We start from the raw sequence: 19,995 nt of genomic DNA, 5'->3' as shown, positions 1-19,995 counted from the left end.
TGTGTGTGTGTGTGTGTGTGTGTGTGTGTGTGTGTGTGTGTGTGTGTTTGCTTGTGTTTGTGTGTGAATCTGCCGGTGTGTGTGTGTGTGTATGTGCACTCACACTTCTGTGTAAGTGGGGTCACATGTATTTCATTGTATACTTGTATGCCGTGACAAATAAAACTCTTGACTTGACTTGACTTGTATGTGCATGCAGGTTTGGTTGCACATGAGTGAGAGTGATAATGATAGAGACAGAGAGGTTGAGAGATAGAGACAGAGACAGACAGAGAGATGGATACAGAGAGAGAGAAAGAGAGAAAGACAGACAGAGAAAGACATAGAGACAGAAAGAGAGAGAGAGAGAGAGAGAGAGAGAGAGAGAGAGAGAGAGAGAGAGAGAGAGAGAGAGAGAGAGAGAGAGAGAGATACAGACATAAAGACAGAGACGCAGACAAAGACACAGAGAGAGAAAGAGAGAGAGACACAGACAGAGGAGTTGGCACACCTGTGTGTTTCCTCCCAGGTAGTCGATACTCTCTATGGCATGGATGAGCGCCGCTCCGCTCTGATGCATCCCCAGGGGAATCTCCAGACGCGGCGTGTCACTGTACTGGACCACCGCTACCTACAGGGGGCGTAGATACACAGACTTTAAAGTAATTACTATAATGTAATGTTATATAATAATATAGTCATTAAAGGCAAGGCACGTTTGTTTATATGGCACATTCCATACCCAGAGGAGATTTAATAAAGTGCTTAAAATATATAAAAAGAAATACAAGGAAATCATAAAGATTATAAAAATAAAAATAAAAAGCTATTTTTGTGGGCCGTACTCATGTACTCTGTACATTAACTACATTTTAATTAAAAAAGGCCTTTTATCTTATCTTATCTTATAAAAGGCCTTTTTCAGTGTTTAGCATTGTTTCCTAGCTATGTGGACTTATATTAATAGGATCTATGTCTCTAATTCTCATATTGGCGCATTCTTCCAATTCTCCTCTCACAATATTCACCCTCACTGAACTGAGTCATCTGAAAATGTGCATATCTGTGATGTCAGAGATTTCTCAGCTGCATAATAATGTGGCAGTTGGCACCAGGCCACACAGTGGTTGGAGCCCAGCCTCAAAACGGCTTAAGATCTTGAGGTCGAAAAATGCTGTTTTTGAGTACTTGATTAGAAATACAAAACAATAAAAAGAAATTGAAAAAAACCTTACAGAGGTGTTCCATAGACTCACAGGAATTGTGTAAAAGTGCCCAAATAGTGAAAGAAATAGTAAAATAGTTCCCCTGACAGTGATTCACCCCCTACTTCCCCCCTACTTCCGTCTTCCCCACCGGACAACACTATGGGGGTCGCTGATACGAAAACAAGTTTGTGACCTCGATCTATACAGTAACAATAAGTTTTGAAAATATGATAACATTAATAATAAGTACCTGGGTGTGGCGTGAACTGATGTCAAACCCGCTGCTGATGTTTACCAGCCACCGCTTGGCCGTGTCGAAGTCAGTGTGGCCCACACTCCACGAGCCGTCCAGCACGTACACCAGGTCATTCACTGCTGTGCTGCACCCTGCACACACACACACACACACACACACACACACACACAGACACACACACACACACACACACACACACACACGTGTTAGTGTGTGTAGCTGTGTTAGTGTGTGTAGCTGTCTGTGTATCTGTGTTAGTGTGTGTAGCTATGAGTGTAGATGTGTTCTTTTGTGTAGCTGTGTTCTTGTGTGTAGCTCTGGGTGTGTGTAGCTCTGAGTGTGTTTTGCTGTGTGAGTGTGTGTATCTGTGTTAGTGTGTGTAGCTGTGTTAGTGTGTGTGAGTGTGTGTATCTGTGTTAGTGTGTGTAGCTGTGTTAGTGTGTGTAGCTGTGTTGGTGTGTGTTGTTGTGTGAGTATGTGTTGTTGTGTGTGACTCAGTGTGTGTAACTGTGTGAGAATGTGTTGTTGTGTGAGTGTGTGTAACTGTGTGAGTGTGCGTTGTTGTGCGAGTGTGTGTAACTGTGTGAGTATGTGTTGTTGTGTGAGTATGTGTTGTTGTGTGTGACTCAGTGTGTGTAACTGTGTGAGAATGTGTTGTTGTGTGAGTGTACGTCTCTGTATGAGTGTGTGTAACTGTGAGTGTGTGTAACTATGTGAGAATGTGTTGTTGTGTGAGTGTACGTCTCTGTATAAGTGTGTGTAACTGTGAGTGTGTGTAAGTGTGTAAGTGTATGTCTCTGTATGAGTGTGTAACTGAGTGTGTGTAACTGTGTGAGTGTATGTCTCTGTATGAGTGTGTGTAACTGTGAGTGTGTGTAAGTGTGTAAGTGTATGTCTCTGTATGAGTGTGTAACTGAGTGTGTGTAACTGTGTGAGTGTATGTCTCTGTATGAGTGTGTGTAACTGTGAGTGTGTGTAACTGTGTGAGTGTATGTCTCTGTATGAGTGTGTAATTGTGAGTGTGTGTAATTGTGAGTGTACGTCTCTGTATGAGTGTGTGTCAGGCACGTGCACACATAGAAGCCAAGAGGTGCTTGAGCACAGTCTGCCTTTTTGAGCCTCATCAAAAAAGTGCCCTTTTTTTTTTTTACCGTTACGCATATAGACTGTCCTTCCAACTGAAAAATGTCAGGATAGAATCAAAATATTAGGTAAAGAGAGAGAGATGCCCCATATTCCATTGCAGTTTGCACGGCCTCCTCAGCGTGCCTCTCCGCGGACCTATATATTTTATGCATAGCGTGGGTGGTGATGATGATGATGATAGAAACCGCTGTGGCGCATACAGTTGAATGCTGGTATTACACTCATTGAGGGACACGAAGAAGTCAAGTCCGATGGGATTTGGGAATCTCAAATACAAATCGGGATTGAAATAAAAAATGCATTTATATTAAACAATACAGAATATACAGCACTTCTTGGGGTCTGTAAGGTAAGCACTTATTCCCTCCCCCCTGAACATTTATGGAGATGTATGGGCCTTTTAAGTCAGTGATAAAAGTGTCTTTCAAGGATAAGTGAGCTCCTGCACTGATTATTATAGTTCAATATTCAATATTTGATCACCAAAACCCCCCAAAAACCATAAAAAGGGGGCCCCCCTACGCGCGCTCGGTTAATATATACACACAAGTGTAGTGCCCTTTTCAGCCTTTGAGCACCTGCCCCTCTAAAGTCCTGTGCACGTCCCTGGTGTGTGTAACTGAGTGTGTGTAACTGACTGTGTGAGTGTATGTCTCTGTATGAGTGTGTGTAACTGTGAGTGTGTGTAAGTGTGTAAGTGTATGTCTCTGTATGAGGGTGTGTAACTGTGAGTGTGTGTGTAACTGTGTGAGTGTATATCTCTCTATGAGTGTGTGTAACTGAGTGTGTGTAACTGTGAGAGTTTGTTTTCAGTACCAGCTCGGAAGTCATCTTGCTCTGCGGCCTGCAGGTGTGTTATGAGCAGCAGTGTAGTAAGACACCTCGCTGACCACAGCAGCAGCATGGCTCTATAGCAGCAGTCCAGCCCGATGCGGTCCAGTCCAGTTCAGTCCAGTCCGATTCAGTCCAGTCCAGGTTAGTTTGGTCTGGTTTCAGCTCCACAACACAACGCCTGCAATTAACACTGGAGGTTAGCGTACTGAAATACCTCAAGAGGAAAAAGATAGACGTTTGCATCACTCAGGATTAGGTCCACCGACTCGCCGAGTTTGGAGAGAGTTTAGTCTCTTTCTTTTATTTTAATTTAATTTTAAAACCATTTCTGAACAGAGGTCTTAACAAATGAGTACCCAGCACTGCTGTTGCGGGACAGGCAGCAGTGAATGACTCATGCACTTGTTTGTGACTCGCCCCGCTCCTTTCCATAGCTGTGTTGGAGCAGCAGTTATTAAGATATTATTCTAGGCTACACTAATACTGACTTTGTTTCTTGGAATTTACCCAGGGAGTGTGACAAGTTGGTTTAATGAGGCAGCCTAGCGAAAGCTCAGAAGAACCGCTGAAGTGCCACTTAGCAAGGATGCTTAAAGGCCCCGATCCAAATGTTCTCAGACCATAATATGAGCTATAGTCACATACATTCTTGAAGAGCTTGATTTGTAGATGGAAGATATGTTTAATTACAGAATTCAATCGATCGTTGTCGCCAACACCTGCGCAATATCATTCATCACCAAACATAGCATGGCATATTTTGCAAGCTGAACTTACCGCTTGGTGAAAATCTCTCTCCACTTCACTTTTCGAAGAGCACCTACCATGGAGGACAGTGTTGTTCACAGCTTTCAAACACAACACAACGCGTATGGCCTGAATTAAAGGGCAGCTACAGATGTGGCAGATGCAGCCAAGTGCAACAACACAACAAATGTGAAGTTCTTCACACACCCGCATACTGGAAAAAGGTTTAACAGGAAACAATGAAATAACTGTAACACCACCACCTCTATAGAGTACAAACTGACCTGCCCTTGTGGAAAACCGTATGTGAGCCAGAGCCAGACAAAACACTTTGTCTGAAACAAAGGGCATCAAGCTATGCTGTGGTAATACCGCAAAGCTACTCTCTCAGAGATAGAAGTTGGATTTACATGCTAAATACAACGGCTCCAGCTGGTTCAAATGATGACTATAGCTTGAAATGATTCCTCTAAATTGACTAATAATCTAACTTTTTTAGTTGTTGCCATATACAAGCCCAGCAGTGGTGGTTGGTATTTGCCCTCTGGAATAGACCTGTGATATAGGTAAATTGCTGCTGGTCACTATATTGTATGTGGTTTTGGTTGCTTGGCCCCCTACAGTTTGTTTTTGTAAAAAAAATATATATAAAATATATATATTCCTATATTGTTTATTCCCCTGTATTCATCTTTATTCTGTGATTTAAAATAATTGAAAAGATTTTGACCTCAAACATATATATCAGCATTAATATGAACACATGTAACTATTGATCTATGTGTTGGTCTGTCTGTGATTTTGCTGATCTGTACCATGTGACCTTTACCATCCACTTTAGGAGTTGTTTATAATGTATGCTCCTCCCAGTGATTCATGTGATTCAACCACCATGAAGTCCTATATAGATGACATTACTGCTCCATTCATGCTCTGATGAAGGTCGACTAGGCCAAAACGTTAGCATGTTTTGTTTGATGGCCAAAATAAATAGGTGAAACTGAGGCACTGTCCTTTTCCCTTTTCCTCAAGGTTGGTGAGTGCTACCGTTTTTTTAGGTATATGCTTTTTGGAACATTAGGAAGCTATCACGAGTCAGAATATAGACCTGTTTCACTCCAATGTTTAACAAACATGACCAACGTAAACAACCCTAAAGCCCAAAAGTAGCAAATTATACACTTTAGAACTCAGATACATTTTTTATGTTTTCTAGTTGTACTAGTTGTATCAAAAGCTCAGCCATTCAAATAGTCAATGAAATGATATCTCGATTCCTAAAAGAATGTCCTACCGGCGGCACAAACCATTTGTTCACATTTGGATCACAGCTTGGGGCTTTAATGTCCATGTATACATGTACCAACTAGCACCAAGGATGGGTATTGAAAAAACTCACTAGCATTAGCAAAAGACTGTGATCATACAACACAGCAGGCAGTTGCTGACAATATATTTCAGTACGGGGTGACAGTGGCTCAAAAGGTGAGTGTGGTCAGGTCATCTGGTAATCAGAAGGTTCCTGGTTTGATTCTGGCTCCTCCTGGGAGCGTGTTGAAGTGTTGAGCAAGACACTGAACAATTGAACAATTGAACAATTGTTCAATTGAACAGTTGAACAATTCAAGATTCAAGAACATACATACCAGGGCATACAGTGAAATGCGGGTGGCCATGCCCGCTTTGATTGTGCAATAATACTAAATAATAAAATAGACATAATAAACAGGTAATAAAATAGACATGATAAAATAGACATGATAAAATAGACATGTTAAAGTCCTGAGATAATGCAATACAATGTTAGCTACGAATTAAGGCACTGGGTCCTATGTACACTACTATACAATTTATACAATATACAGTTTTTACTCTATATCCTTATGCTATACTTGCTATTTCTAAACTATACTATACAAGAACCACAACAGTTCTTTCCTTAAAGTGACCTTTATTTCCCCCCTAACTGCTGTCGATGAGCAGGTTGGCACCTTGCATGGTTGCCACCGTTGGTGTGTGAGTGAATGGGTAAATGTGAGGCATAGGTTGTAAAGTGCTTCGGGTCAAATGTGCTACATCAAATGCAGTCCATAAAACCACACCATGTTTTTTTTTTTTTTTTGTTCCACTCATAAAATAAGTACTAATGTAGAATAGATGCAGGATGGAAGGCCCTCTAGAATGATCAATGATATACAACATACCAAACCATGGGTTCTTCAGTGTGTGTGTGTGTGTGTGTGTGTGTGTGTGTGTGTGTGTGTGTGTGTGTGTGTGTGTGTGTGTGTGTGTGTGTGTGTGTGTGTGTGTACATGCGTGTACCATGTCATATTCATTCATACAAAGCCTTCTGCCTGCTTTTACAAGATATAGTGGTACAGTGGCCTGATTTCATTTTGTTTACACACACACACGCACACGCACACGCACACGCACACACACACACACACACACACACACACACACACACACACACACACACACACACACACACACACACAGTCCTGCGTCAAAGCGACCAAATCCAGCTCCAGGGCTCCAGCTGGGGCAACCTCCATAAAAGTGGCGTAAATACAAAGTGCACATGTCGGTTCATGGACTCAGAATCCCACATCTCTCCCCAGCTTTAAAACAAGACCCCAACGACGTCTCGTCAAATCAACCACATCTCTCTCTCTCTCTCTCTCTCTCTCTCTCTCTCTCTCTCTCTCTCTCCTCTGGTGTTTTTCTACAGAGCCGTCCCGGTCTTTCTTTTGCCGCACAAACAAGCTCCCACCGACCACCGGGCTGAATGTAATGACATGATCGCTACACCAGGAGGGCACAGTGGCAGGAGGGCACAGCGGCAATATAAACATGGTATAAACATGGTATATATAAACACGCAGATGAGACGTGTCAATTGTCTCATTTGACTATGAATAGGCTGAATTCAAGTTTATTGACACACTTGAGTGTTGTATTTGCTATTAAGCCAGGTTAGTATCAATAGGAAACCATCATTCGGCATTTGGCTGTGCTTGTAACTCCCCATTTATTGGCTTGTATTGCAGTCACACAGTTTAATTAATGTATTATTGTTATATTCCTTAATTAAACATATTACTACTGTTGTCAAGTGGGGACCCACCAGAAGAAGCCTGCAACCCATTTTGGGTATGATTTAAGGTCAGGACCTCAGCGTCAACCTCAGTAGACGTGAAGCCAAGGGAGAGGTGTGTCTCGTCATACTGTCTTGCTTTTGGCCTGGAAGACATGTTTGAACACAGGTTCACACTAGAACAGGTTCACACTGGAACACAGGTTCACACTGGAACAGGTTCACACTAGAACAGGTTCACACTGGAACAGGTTCACACTGGAACACAGGTTCACACTGGAACACTGGAACACAGGTTCACACTGGAACACAGGTTCACACTGGAACACAGGTTCACACTGGAACACTGGTGCATCAGCTTTTCTTTCAGCTCCTGCTGGTGGCAAAAACGTTTACATTTCATTTTTCTGGAAAGCGAAACCCCCCCAAAGCTCATCCCTCCATCCTCTTCTCTCCTCATGTATTTCTCTCAGAGCTACTTCGGGGTGAGTGGCCTCAGCCTGAGCGCAGAGAGCAGGCTGCGCGAGGTCGAGGTCTGCCCTCGTATCTAGCGCACCTCTCCTCCCGTCTCCCCCGCTGGCGGTGGTCTCATAAAAGAAAGGCAGTAAAATGTTATACAGCCAGGCAGTAACCACCAGGGCCCCTGCAGAGGCCACTAAAGGATGTGCCCATTGGGAGGCAGAGTGGGGGGAAACCACCAGTTTAGTTATTTATTTATATTAGTAGGCCTATAGGTTACAGGGGCTTTGCTGTAGGTAGGTATTGCAAAGGAAGCTCAGTTAGAGTAAACGTGAATGGAGGTAACTGGGTAGATATCCGTCACAATATCAGGTCAATGAACAGCTCTGGTAACACATCTTTGAGCCATACAGCAGCCGTACTTAAACACCAAAGGGCACTAAACAGCAAAGATACCGACCCTGCTCTATGTGCACTGCAGCAGAGAATGAGAGCCATGGAGACAACACTAAATTACTTTTTTTTTGCTATTATACATGTTTTGCTATAATATATAATATAAAACAATGATTTTTTTTTAATAAAACCATACTAAGGTGTTCCATAGACTCACAGGAATTGTGTAAAGTTGCCCAAATAGTGCTAGGAATAGCAATGCATGTCCCCTTTAACTAAATAGATTAAAGCTAGAGAGGCAGTCCTATATACACAGTACAAAGAGATTAAAGCTAGAGGGGGCAGTCCTAGCTACACTAGGGCTGCACGATTAATCGATTAAATCGCGATTTGGAATGATGCAATTATCAAATCGCAAATTAAAAAAAAAATCGCAATATATATATATAATTTTTTTTTAACTATTTTTTTAAAATTTGTTTAACCAGGAAGTCCGGTTTGGGAGAGGGAGGTAAGGGGTTTTAGATTGTGTGTTTTAGAGGGAGAGTAAAGTACAGGAAAAAAAGGTACCGTTGGGTACCGGTATCGATTCCCAGGTAAAAAGAAACATTTTCAGGCTTGGTGTCCCGAAAAGACCCACCGCGTAGGCCAGATGCAAGCCGCAGTACCTAGCTGACCTCCTCCAACCGTACATCCCACCCGGAGGCTGCGGTCCTCTGACTCCGGTCTCCTCTCCATCCCCACCACCAACCTGCGCACTGTCGGTCCCAGAGCCTTCTCTGTTGCAGCACCCACCCTCTGGAACTCCCTCCCTCCAAACATCCGCAATGCTTCATCCCTGGACTCATTCAAATCTCAACTCAAATCTCACCTCTTCACCAAATGTATTAATGACTCTGCCTGATTCCCCTCTTTTCCTTCTTTTCTTTTTACTTAATTGTTCCTCTGATCTCCTTCACCTTGGGTCTCATGAAAGACGCTATATAAATCTAAGGAATTATTATTATTATTATAGTGAGAGCGAGGCAACAATATGCTGGCGAAAAGCAAAAGTCGACAACATATGAACTAGCAAGGGAACTAACCTAGCTAACCTAGCTCCCACAGTCTGTGTCGAGGGAGCTAACCTAGCTAACCTAGCTCCCACAGTCTGTGTCAAGGGAGCTAACCTAGCTAACCTAGCTCCCACAGTCTGTGTCAAGGGAGCTAACCTAGCTCCCACAGGCTATGTCATCTTGTTGCATATAAAGTATTTTTCAAGTGGATCCTACAAAGAGAGCAAGTTGCAAAAGGAGTCTGTTTGACGTCATCGTTAATGTTACATATTTACTTGTAGCAAAGCATATGGGTGGTAGCTTTGTTTCGTACAGTAGCACTGTGGTGGATTGGTGGTGCATTCTAACATTAGCCATTAGCAGTCTAGCCAAAGATTTTTATTTGCTGAGTTTATCAATTCATATTTCAGTGTTGTTTACAGTGGTTATTGATTTACGATTGATGATGATATAATGATGGTTGGAATAGGGTAACATTTTTTTCAACCCTAAAAACCGGGACACACTGCTACACAGTGTCTGTCCATAAACACCGGACATGTGAGCCCTCTCCCTCTCTCTCTGTCTGCAGTTGCCAGTGTGTGTGCGTGTCTGTTGGGAGGGGGGGGGGGTTAGTGGAGCTGTCCACTTTCAATGGGCTGCTGTGTGGTGCTGAAATTTGCGCAACTGATCAGCCTCTGCTTCGCTCACCACTCAACAGTCCACAATAGAATGGATTATTAAACATAATTACATGATTTGTTGTACCTTTCTTCTTCACCAAGAACTGCTTTTCTGTAATTTTTTACAAGTTAGGCTACCAAAGACATTTCAAAATAACTGGAGAAGCGCACACTGTGGCTCAATACGAGTTGAAACTACTGTTTGGGCTTGGGGGGGGGGGGGGGGTTCTGCTCTTTCTTCACTGCTGTGACGGAAGGGTGCGCTGCAGTTACAACACAAGACTAAATGAGAGCAACACGGCATGCGGCACAATAATCGGTTTATCTCAATTATCTTGTTTTCATGATCATGGGAAGCCAAAATCGTCATTGAAATTTAAACTCGATGAATCGCCCATTGTTGACAGAATCTGGCTATGGGGCGACAATAATGTGGTCAAGAGGCATGGTTTCTATCTTTAGCCTTTGGCGTGGTTTATTCATTCACATGTTAAACAGCAGCAGCACATGAGTTCTCCTCTCACTGAGAGGCAGGTGGAAAAGAGGTAGAGGGGGAGGAGACATCTCTTTAAATACTCGCCACCTGGTGGTATCATGAGTGGCTCCGCCTAGAGCGCCCTCTAGTGGAAACAGTTATATATGCAGTTAGACAGTTACTTGCAATCCTACATAGAACCTCTAACTTTAACACCCATCCCTGGTATACACATAGTTGTTTACCTTAATCATACTTAACTGACATAACATCCCACTAGCTGTGTCTGGGGTCTGGCTGAACTAGGCCTGTTTAATCAAATGTAGGCTATTTAATGAGTAAATCCTTAGGGCATTGAGTCGACTACCAAGACCTTCGGGTTCTGCTTTTATTGATCTATGACAAGTGAGTGACAGCTGTGAAAAGCGTCTAGACCAGGGGTGGCCAACCAGTCAGAGACTAAGAGCCACAAGAATTACTGTGGTACCACAAAGAGCCACACCATATTATACCAGCGTTTCTCAACCTTTTTTTCAGTCACGGCACCCTTCATGTGTTTATAGGTCCCACCCTCTGGCCTCTGATGTTGCTAATGTCTTTTTTATTTGGGCCTGACATCAGGCCATAAATCCATCTCTACAGAATGTATGAATTAATGTTGCGTTTTCTTTTCAAATGTAGCCAAGAGTTCAGATGCACAGAACAAGACAGCACTACTACTTTCACGGCTCCAGGCCTAGTCACCTACTAGCTATGAAGATACGTGCCAGTGAGAAATTTGCGGATATCCCTTCCATTAACACATTGGACGCCAACAACGTCATAATTCGTTGCCTGCCATGCGTTGAACGCCAACAACGTGATAATTCGTTGTTGGGATCATTTTCGCCATGGCATTCATAATTCATCCAGCCTCCCTGCCGGACTGCAGCTGCAACCTGTCTGATATTGCAACGCCTCAATACCGCCGCCTGGTGGATGATCCGGCTAGTTACACTCCACGGCAAACCGGAAGTGGCGCTGGTGCATCGAGGAAATCCCTCCGGCAGTATTATCTTGTTACGTGGGTCCAGACAAACACTTGAGTGCATCGGATCGCTTTCGAAACGCAATAATCTATATGATTTTGGCGTTTATGGCGTCATACAAACGGGAATTGGATCTAGCAGATCAACGTCAAATAATTGGAATATTTTTCCTCCAGTCTCATCGGCGAACGGTAAGAGGAATATAACATCATTTTCAGCCTGATTGTTTATTCATTTCATGGCAATCCATCTGAACAATGTATCAACCCATACTAAATAAAGCCGTTACTGATGATCAAGGAATTATAAACGACCGCCCCCCCTTTCCGAATGACTTCAACAGATTGTTGATTCATTTCATGGCAATCCATCTGAACAATGTATCAACCCATACTAAATAAAGCCGTTACTGACGATCAAGGAATTATAAACGACCACCCCCCCTTTCCGAATGACTTCAACAGATGGTCCAAATAAAAAAATTCATTACAGGCCTGTGCGTCAATAATTAAAATGTATATTTTACCCAGAATTAACTTTATCAGCTCCATGCTCCCGTTACCTCCTCCTGTTGGTTACTGGCAGAAATTGCACTCTGCCTCATATAAATTCGTTTGGAACAATAAACGCCCATGCTTAAAGAGATCCACGGCCCAGAGGAGTAAACTCGATGGGGGCTTAGCATTTCCAGACTTTAAATATTATTTTCAAGCTTTCTCTCTGAGACCAGACTTGGCGTGACACTCAGAAAGTGGGTACTAACTGCCATCAATAGCACACACATTCCCCTCTATTTAATAACAATTTACTCCTTATTGGACAACAGCCTATTAGGTACCCTAGATGGGAAAAGATAGGCATCCACGCGTTGGGGGATATCTTCGATAACTCTGGTCTCCGCTCTTTTCAGGATCTATCCAACGGATATGATCTCCCCGGAACCTCCTTTTTCTTTTATTTACAAATAAGAGCAGCTCTGAAGGCTCATGGCGTTCCATGGGACGTTCCACTGTGACTAGAGCATCACCGTTTTCACAAATTATTTTATGACAAAGAGACATCGAGAGGTTTCGTTTCTGACTTTTATCACCATTTACTTATGTCCTCGTATAAAGACCTCCCCCTGGATACAATTTGGAGAAAGGATGTCCCGGAGTTGGATGTAAATTTTGATTGGGATGCAGTCTGGTTGTACAAGTACAAGTTGATTATTCTGCTTATACCATGGCCATTTTACAATAATATAAAATAAAAGCAGTTTTGTACTTGCCATTGGTGTGTTTTCCTTCCCAGTTTATCAAGTTTATAAGTCAACTGTGCTTTGACAGCTGTGCTCTTTAATGTTGCTATAGTTACAGATTGGGTAGCAGCATGTCGCAGTGTCCTTGAGCAAGACACTGAACCTCTAACTGCTCCTGATGAATAAGTTGACACCTTGCATCGTTGCCTCCGCCGTAGGAGTGTGAATGTGTGGGTGAATGTGAGGCACAAGTGCTTTGGATAAAAGTGCTATATAAATGCAGTCCATTTACCATTCCATTTTAATTCCAGAGTTATGTAGTAGCCCCTGAGATTGATTTGTCACACATTTGGCAGTGGCTATACAGAAAATAATTAGTTCCAACAAACCACTTCTGGACACCTCCTCTACTCTGTATGTGTCCTTGGTTCTTTTATAGTCAAAGACATAGAAAACAAATTGCCAATATTCTAGCCCTACTTACACAGATTGTCCTCAGTGTTTCCATCAAGTCTTCGTCTAACCAACGTATCGAGAGGGGAAACAATTATAGGCCTATATAATTTGACTTTGAAGTTAAACAGTTAAACATTTTAACTCCAGAGTTATATGGTAGCCCCTGAGATCGGTTTGTTACCCCTGATCTACACACACACACTTGGCAGTGGCTATAGGTAACAACACCCAACTCCAGCTGCTACAGAAACACACACAGCAGCATCACACCTGGACAAGAGGCAGGGGAACTATGTGAGAATGCTATTTATCGACTACTACTACTCGCTGACCACACACGACCGCAGCAGACTACAGAGAGTGGCCCGTTCAGCCGAACGCACAATTGGAGGTGGGCTTCCCACTCTCCAGGACATTTATAACAAGCGTTGCAGGGCCAAGGCTAACAGAATAACCAAAGACTCTAGTCACCCAAACAACTGCCTCTTTGAACTGCTGCGGTCAGGCAATCGCTACCGCAGTATCATGGCCAGTACAGAGAGACTCAGAAGGAGCTTCTATCCCCAGTAGGGCTGTCTTAAATACTTCGAAGCTTCGTTCGATGGGCATGGGATTAGAATATGAAAATAAAATTCGATTCAAAAAAATAAAAATTAATTTTTTTTTTTTTTTTTTGCTAAATCAACTCTGCCTCTCTTTGTTAATTACAACAAGCAATGCTGTTTGTTATTTGAGATGCCTCAAATGACGGCTTACAATATTTCATGAAAGCAAAGTGTTTCGTTTGTCTAAGATTTAAAAAGGTTTAAACTTTACAGCACTGACAAAGTGCTGTACAAGTCCCACAACAACAACAAAAATATTTAAATTCTATTTTTTTATTTTAACTTTTTTTATTTCGAAGCTTCGAATTAAAATCGAATCTCGGCCCCGAAGCTTCGAATTCCAAAAAAAATCGAAGGTCAGCCCTAATCCCCAGGCTATCAGGATGCTCAATGACTATGTAACAACCCATCATCTACACTCATTGCACACACTCACTTTTAAACAAACACTCACCTCAACACTCACTTTAGACACTTTAACACTACATTATATTTATCTATTATTAAAGAGATTTGCACTACAGTACATTCATACCTCATTTGCATTGGCACCTTACCTTAAAGTTTTGTACCTCATTGTCTGCATTGTACCTCACTGTTTACTCATTTTTACTCACTGTACTTAGATTGTACCTAGGTTGTACTTTAGATTGTATATTGTATATATGTATATTGTATATTTACTTACTTTTTACTTACTTTTTTTGAAGCACACTCTCAGGGGCTCATACAGAAGTAAAGCATTATACTGTAAAGTACATGTATTTTTTGGTGACAATTAATAAACAAACTTGAAACTTGAATTTGAAACGCTTTTTTTTCCGACATAGACAACTTATTTTCAGTGTCGATTACCATAGATACCATAAATATATTTCATAATTTAGTGAATGTGCTTCACTGCAGTTCATGCCGACATCTAAAGGAAATAGCGGTCGGTCCAGATGCCCCAGCTGCATGACAAAAGTGTTGACAACCTGTTGCTTCTAGTGTTAAATGTAGGCTAATTCTAGAGGTTTAGCTAGCCATGCTATCGAGATGTAAACAAAGACAAAGAGAAAGGGAGCTGGCGGTTATGTAAACATTATCCCCATCTGTCACAGAATGAATGCGTCAGAGACACCTACCCAACATCGAAATGGCTTACGTCAGAGCCGCTAGACTGTAAAAACGTCACCAAATGTGACAAGATGGACTGCGGTGAACTGGAGACTCCGCCTTGCACCATCTAGTTATATATATCTATGCGTCCCACAACTACAGAAAACTCCACCTGTTTTCTACTCAGAAAGATAACGCTGCATTTTTCCTCATTCAACGACGGTCTGAACACTGAACTTTACACACATTACTGCCACTTAGTGGAAAGCATGATGGGTATCGTTCACCTCGTCAGCAGCCATAGGTGGCGGTGTACATGAGAGAGCAGTCAATTGGCCAGCGTTAAATGGTAAATGGCTGCATTTATCAAGCGCTTTACAATTTGTTTCTCACATTTTTACCCATTCACTCGCACATTCACACACCAATGGCGGAGGCAACCCTGCAAGGTGCCTACCTGCTCATTGGGAGCAATTAGTGGTTAAGTGTCTTGCTCAAGGACACTTCGACACGCTGCCCGGGAGGAGCGGGAATCGAACCGGGAACCTCTGGATTGCCAGACGACTGCTCTACCTGCCGAGCCACTGAAGAAGATAATCTGACTCAAGCGGCACCATGTGCTGAGGAACTGGATACTTCATAAGTACTTCATTGGCTGTACTGTGCAGATAGGAACAATACCCCCCCTTTGGCTTTAATCTCTTTGGTTTCAACAGAGGGCGCCATACTGCAAACACAGATTGTGCCTCTGAAAGGCAGCTTCTGGGACCCAGTGTTCCACAGTCAAGACACTAATTAACAAGCAGCTGTTTTTCCTCTAGCGCACAACAGCTGCTCCCTCCTCCCTCCCCTCCATCAGCCTATTTTCTGTCCATTAAACATATGGGCTCATATTCCTCAAGGTGCCCCCCCCCCCTCTTCTAAACCACCCACCACACCCATCCAGCCTTCCTTGCCTTCCTTACCTCCCTCCCTCCTTACCTCCCTCCCTCCCTCCCTCCCTCCCTCCCTCCCTCCCTCCCTCCCTCGCTTTTCAATTCAGAATGTATTGCTCATTACACAGGCCATTACAAACGCAGAGCGTGGCGAGGTGGGAATTGAACCTGAATTCCTCTGAGGTATCACGCTACATTTGGTTAGCCGACGGCGTGGTCTGCTTAGCACTTCTATTACAATCACTCACGGTGTCTTGTTAGAGCGCGAGGCCCCCGCGTGCGTGGCCCTTGTCAAGATGCCTGTGGTCGGGCCTGCAGCGGGAGGGGTGGCTGACTCCATCTAGTTGCCAATTCATCAAGTGCTCTTCAACCTATCCGGACGCTTAGAGGAACTTCACAGTAAAGGCCTATTTATTATGTGGTATTTTCGTATAACCACAGCAGGTATAGTAGGCCAACTTAACCCTTTCACTACCACACTACAGAAGGTTAACTGAAATCACTGGGAAATAGAATCTTTGCCAGGTAAAGGTGAAAGCCACAAACTGTAAAAAGATAGTTCTAATTTTATGGAACCCTAGCCCTATTTCCTACTCACCAAATGATCATGTTGATCGGAAGAGTCTTTTTTCAGCACAATCCGTGTTGTTCCTCATACTAGCTCTCTGGCTTGTTAGCCACAAACCAATGCAAATGTCAATTTGCAATGTCAATGGGGTCAAGCTCCTATCTGTACAAGCTGAATGAAGCTCACTGAAATCTACTTTGTGTGCACTGTGGAGTAAATTGCAATGATCTTCATTCATCTTGCATGAAAGGGTTTACTGTCTGAAACCTAACGGAAAAGGTTTACTCAATGGTCTCATGAAGCATTCTGGATTCAGTTGCTAGGCAATGACGACGTGTCATACCCTGCCCCTCAACATCTCAAAAGACAATACACCAGTTTTTAAGTTATAGATGAACAGACTCCCAGTTTGTGATAAATCAGATACAACATCGGAGCGACACTTTAAACATCCCCTCCATGGAAAAACATGTCTTTTTGATGGTTAGCTCCTCTGACTTTGCCGATTGTTATTTGTGCAGAATGGATCTTGTGTGGCCTCCCACCCCCTCTATGAGAAGCTAACCCCCTCGATTATCTTATTTTCATGATTGTGGGAAGCCAAAATGAATAATTGTGTGATTGAAACCCAATACCTTGCCCAACCCTGTATGACCTCTTCTGCCTGTACCTCCCCTTCCCCAGGCTGCTATGACACCTGCATTTCCCAAGGGGATTAATAAAGGAAACACTTGACTTGACTTGATTTGAGAACTTGTCACCAGATCACCTTTTTCACATTCTTCCCCTGGAGAAGGAGAGCTTCGCTGTACATTCCTGAAATCCTGAGTTTTAGGTTGAAACTCTCATGGTCCAATGTGTGGTAACTTGACACTTGTAGCTTCATCATACACATACAGCTATATATGTATAATATATTGACATGTCTTGAAAAGAATATAAGCTGCCGACTTGGAATTCCTGGTAAATATCAATGGATGCTTGTCTCAATTTGCATAATACTAATATTATATATAGCACCTTTCATACAGGGGATTGCAGTTCAAAGTGCTTTACATCAGTAAGAAATAAGTCAATTATAATAAAATCAGGTAAAACAAGCAGCAAGAGCAAAGCATATTCAGAGACCATTGCATTCTCAATTAAAGTAAAGGTGTAGAGATGCTGCTGAGAATTTTTTTGTAGTTTATTGGAAGATTTGGTAGAAAACCCATATTTATGTAACATCACAGATTGGGCAACAGGACAAACTCTTCTCTAATTGGCTAGGGGAGACATGCATTTTTCCTAATAAGCTATACACCCAACAATAACGTTCTCCCGTCGCCTTTATTTCAATAGCATCCTATATTGGAGTGAACAATCATTAGCCTAATCAGGATTCAGGACAATCACTAACACTACATCCTATTAGGAGGACGTTTTTGGGCTTACTGTATCACATCTCAGTCAGGACACTGCCTGGACACAATAAAGCAGACCCACAATGTTCCCTATAGTTCGTTTATCTGACCAGCTCAGGCAAGCTTTAAGCAATTACTGGAGAGCAAGCCTTTATGCTGGGCATATAATCATGTCAGCGCCGAGAGAGAGAGAGCGAGAGAGAGAGAGAGAGAGAGAGAGAGAGAGAGAGAGAGAGAGAGAGAGAGAGAGAGAGAGAGAGAGAGAGAGAGAGAGAGAGAGAGAGAGAGAGAGAGAGAGAGAGAGAATGTTGTGTATTTCAGAGGACCGCGGTCCACTCTGACCCATAACCACACAGGCGACGTCAAATGTATGCAGTTGTATATTTAGCATCGTCTGTCTCCTCGTTGTCCTGCTTGCGACTGAGGCACGAAGTTTCTATAGTGACATTTAAACTGGCCACACCAAAAGTTTAACCATGTCAGATATAAAAGTCAGACAGACAGATAGGTAGGTAAGTTAATAGACAGATAGATAGATAGATAGATAGATAGATAGATAGATAGATAGATAGATAGATAGATAGATAGATAGATAGATAGATAGATAGATAGATAGATAGATAGATAGATAGATAGATAGATCAAACCATATCTTCTCCATACATGCAAATGACAAACTCTCACCTCATCTGACGCAGATGCGCGCAATTATCTTTGCACTTAAGTTGCGCGGTACTGGCTACCAACGAATTAACTTATTAAACCGAAGCACGTTTCATACATTTGTAACATTTGTCTTGCAGTGTCAAATTTTACGCAGTAAAATTAAAGTTTTAATTGATGCCAGCATCCAACCAAAGTATCGACTAAACACTAATAGGCTTGCAAGCTACATAAATTAATTATGAAAGATACCCTTACCTTTCTCTGTATCAATCTCAAGAAAGCTATGCTGATTTCACTGTTGCAGTATAAAAACGTGTGACAGAAATGATGGCTTGCGTGGTAAATGGCAATTCTCTCTATGGTCATTAGGGGGCGTCGAAGTTGCGTCTTTGTGGGCCTTAGTAGTGTAGTGTTGGTGGCAATGCCCTTTATATAGTCGAGTTGGACCCAGGAAATGTGACGTTAGATATTTCGAGGAGGCTCTTGAGTCTTACTGTATGTGGGTGAGGGTGTGAGTGTCAGGCTACCCCTATTTGAAACACACACACACACATACATTGATTGGTTGATTGATTGATTGATTGATTGATTGATTGATTGATTGATTGATTGATTGAAAACTTTATTAACAGATTGCAGAATGGGTACAGTACAGTACAGCTCAATACATGAATGAATGAATGAATGAAAACTTTATTTAACAGATTGCAGAATGGGTACAATACAGTACGGCTCAATACATACAATTGTTAAGGGGATGCAGACCTGAGAAAGACGTTTGTCTTGTTTCCATCAGGGTCCCCCATTTTCAATTCATATAGACATTTATGACATACACAACATACATGACATTTATGGCATAGGGACATATAGGTATTTAGTACTGATACATTTGTGACATAAGCGGTATTCAAATATACAGTACTGTTACCCCTAGATCCTGACAGAGTATATACATATGATGGGGAGGGGACTGTACATTAGGAGGGGGTGGGAGGGAAATATACATACGGCGGGGAGGGAATATATACATGCGGTGGGGAGGAGACTGTCTATTAGGAGGGGGTGGGGGTTTTGGGCATTTACGGTGGCCAGTTTCGAATTGCAGCCTCCCGTAGGTGCTCTTTAAGAGCGGTTTTGAATGTGGGCAGGGATTCACATTCCTTTACAGCTTTGGGTAGGGCGTTCCACATTGTTGTGGCATAATTGCGAAACGTGTTTAGTCCCTTGTTTGAGCCGAATCTGGGTTTAACATGATTTGTTGAGCTTCCTCTGGTGTAGTGGTTGTGGTATTCACTGACCTTTGGGAAGTATTTTGACATGTACATGGGCACCCCGGTCGTATAGTGTATCTTGTAGACCAGGCCCATTGCAAGTTGCTGTACTCTGTCGTCTACTCTAAGCCATCCTAGGTTGTCAAAGTGGGCAGGGGTGAGGTGGGTTCTGGGGTTCAGGTCAAGTAGTAGTCTGACCAGTTTGTTTTGTGATGTTTGTAATTTTGTTTTAAGCGCCTTTGAGGTGCTTTGGTACCATGAGGTGCACGCATAGTCATAGTACCCTTGAATGAGTGCTCCTGCCAGAGTCTTCAGGGTATTCTTGTTTACCAGAGAGGAGATCCGGTACAAGAATCTAGTTCGTTGGTTGACTTTTTTTATTACATTGGATGCCATTTTGTC

General features: G+C 42.6%; 1 protein-coding gene across 1 annotated transcript in view; it reads right to left on the bottom strand.

The window, feature by feature from the left end:
- The window catches only part of LOC311237793 (uncharacterized protein), a 143,049-nt gene extending 124,338 nt beyond the window's left edge, over window positions 1-18,711 (bottom strand). Inside the window, exons 1-4 of the mRNA XM_084325771.1 lie at window positions 18,575-18,711; window positions 3,406-3,601; window positions 1,438-1,574; window positions 491-610 (exon numbers count right to left, since the gene is read on the bottom strand). Of these exons, the coding sequence (XP_084181897.1) occupies window positions 491-610; window positions 1,438-1,574; window positions 3,406-3,493 (345 nt within the window). The 5' untranslated portion in view covers window positions 3,494-3,601; window positions 18,575-18,711. The remainder of the gene's footprint in view (window positions 1-490; window positions 611-1,437; window positions 1,575-3,405; window positions 3,602-18,574) is intronic.
- Window positions 18,712-19,995: the final 1,284 nt, after the last annotated feature.

This window comes from Notolepis coatsorum (genome assembly GCF_963971535.1).
Source record: "Notolepis coatsorum genome assembly, chromosome: 12".
In the NCBI taxonomy this organism is placed as follows: Eukaryota; Metazoa; Chordata; class Actinopteri; order Aulopiformes; family Paralepididae; genus Notolepis; species Notolepis coatsorum.
This window is presented reverse-complemented; position numbering and strand designations above follow the sequence as displayed.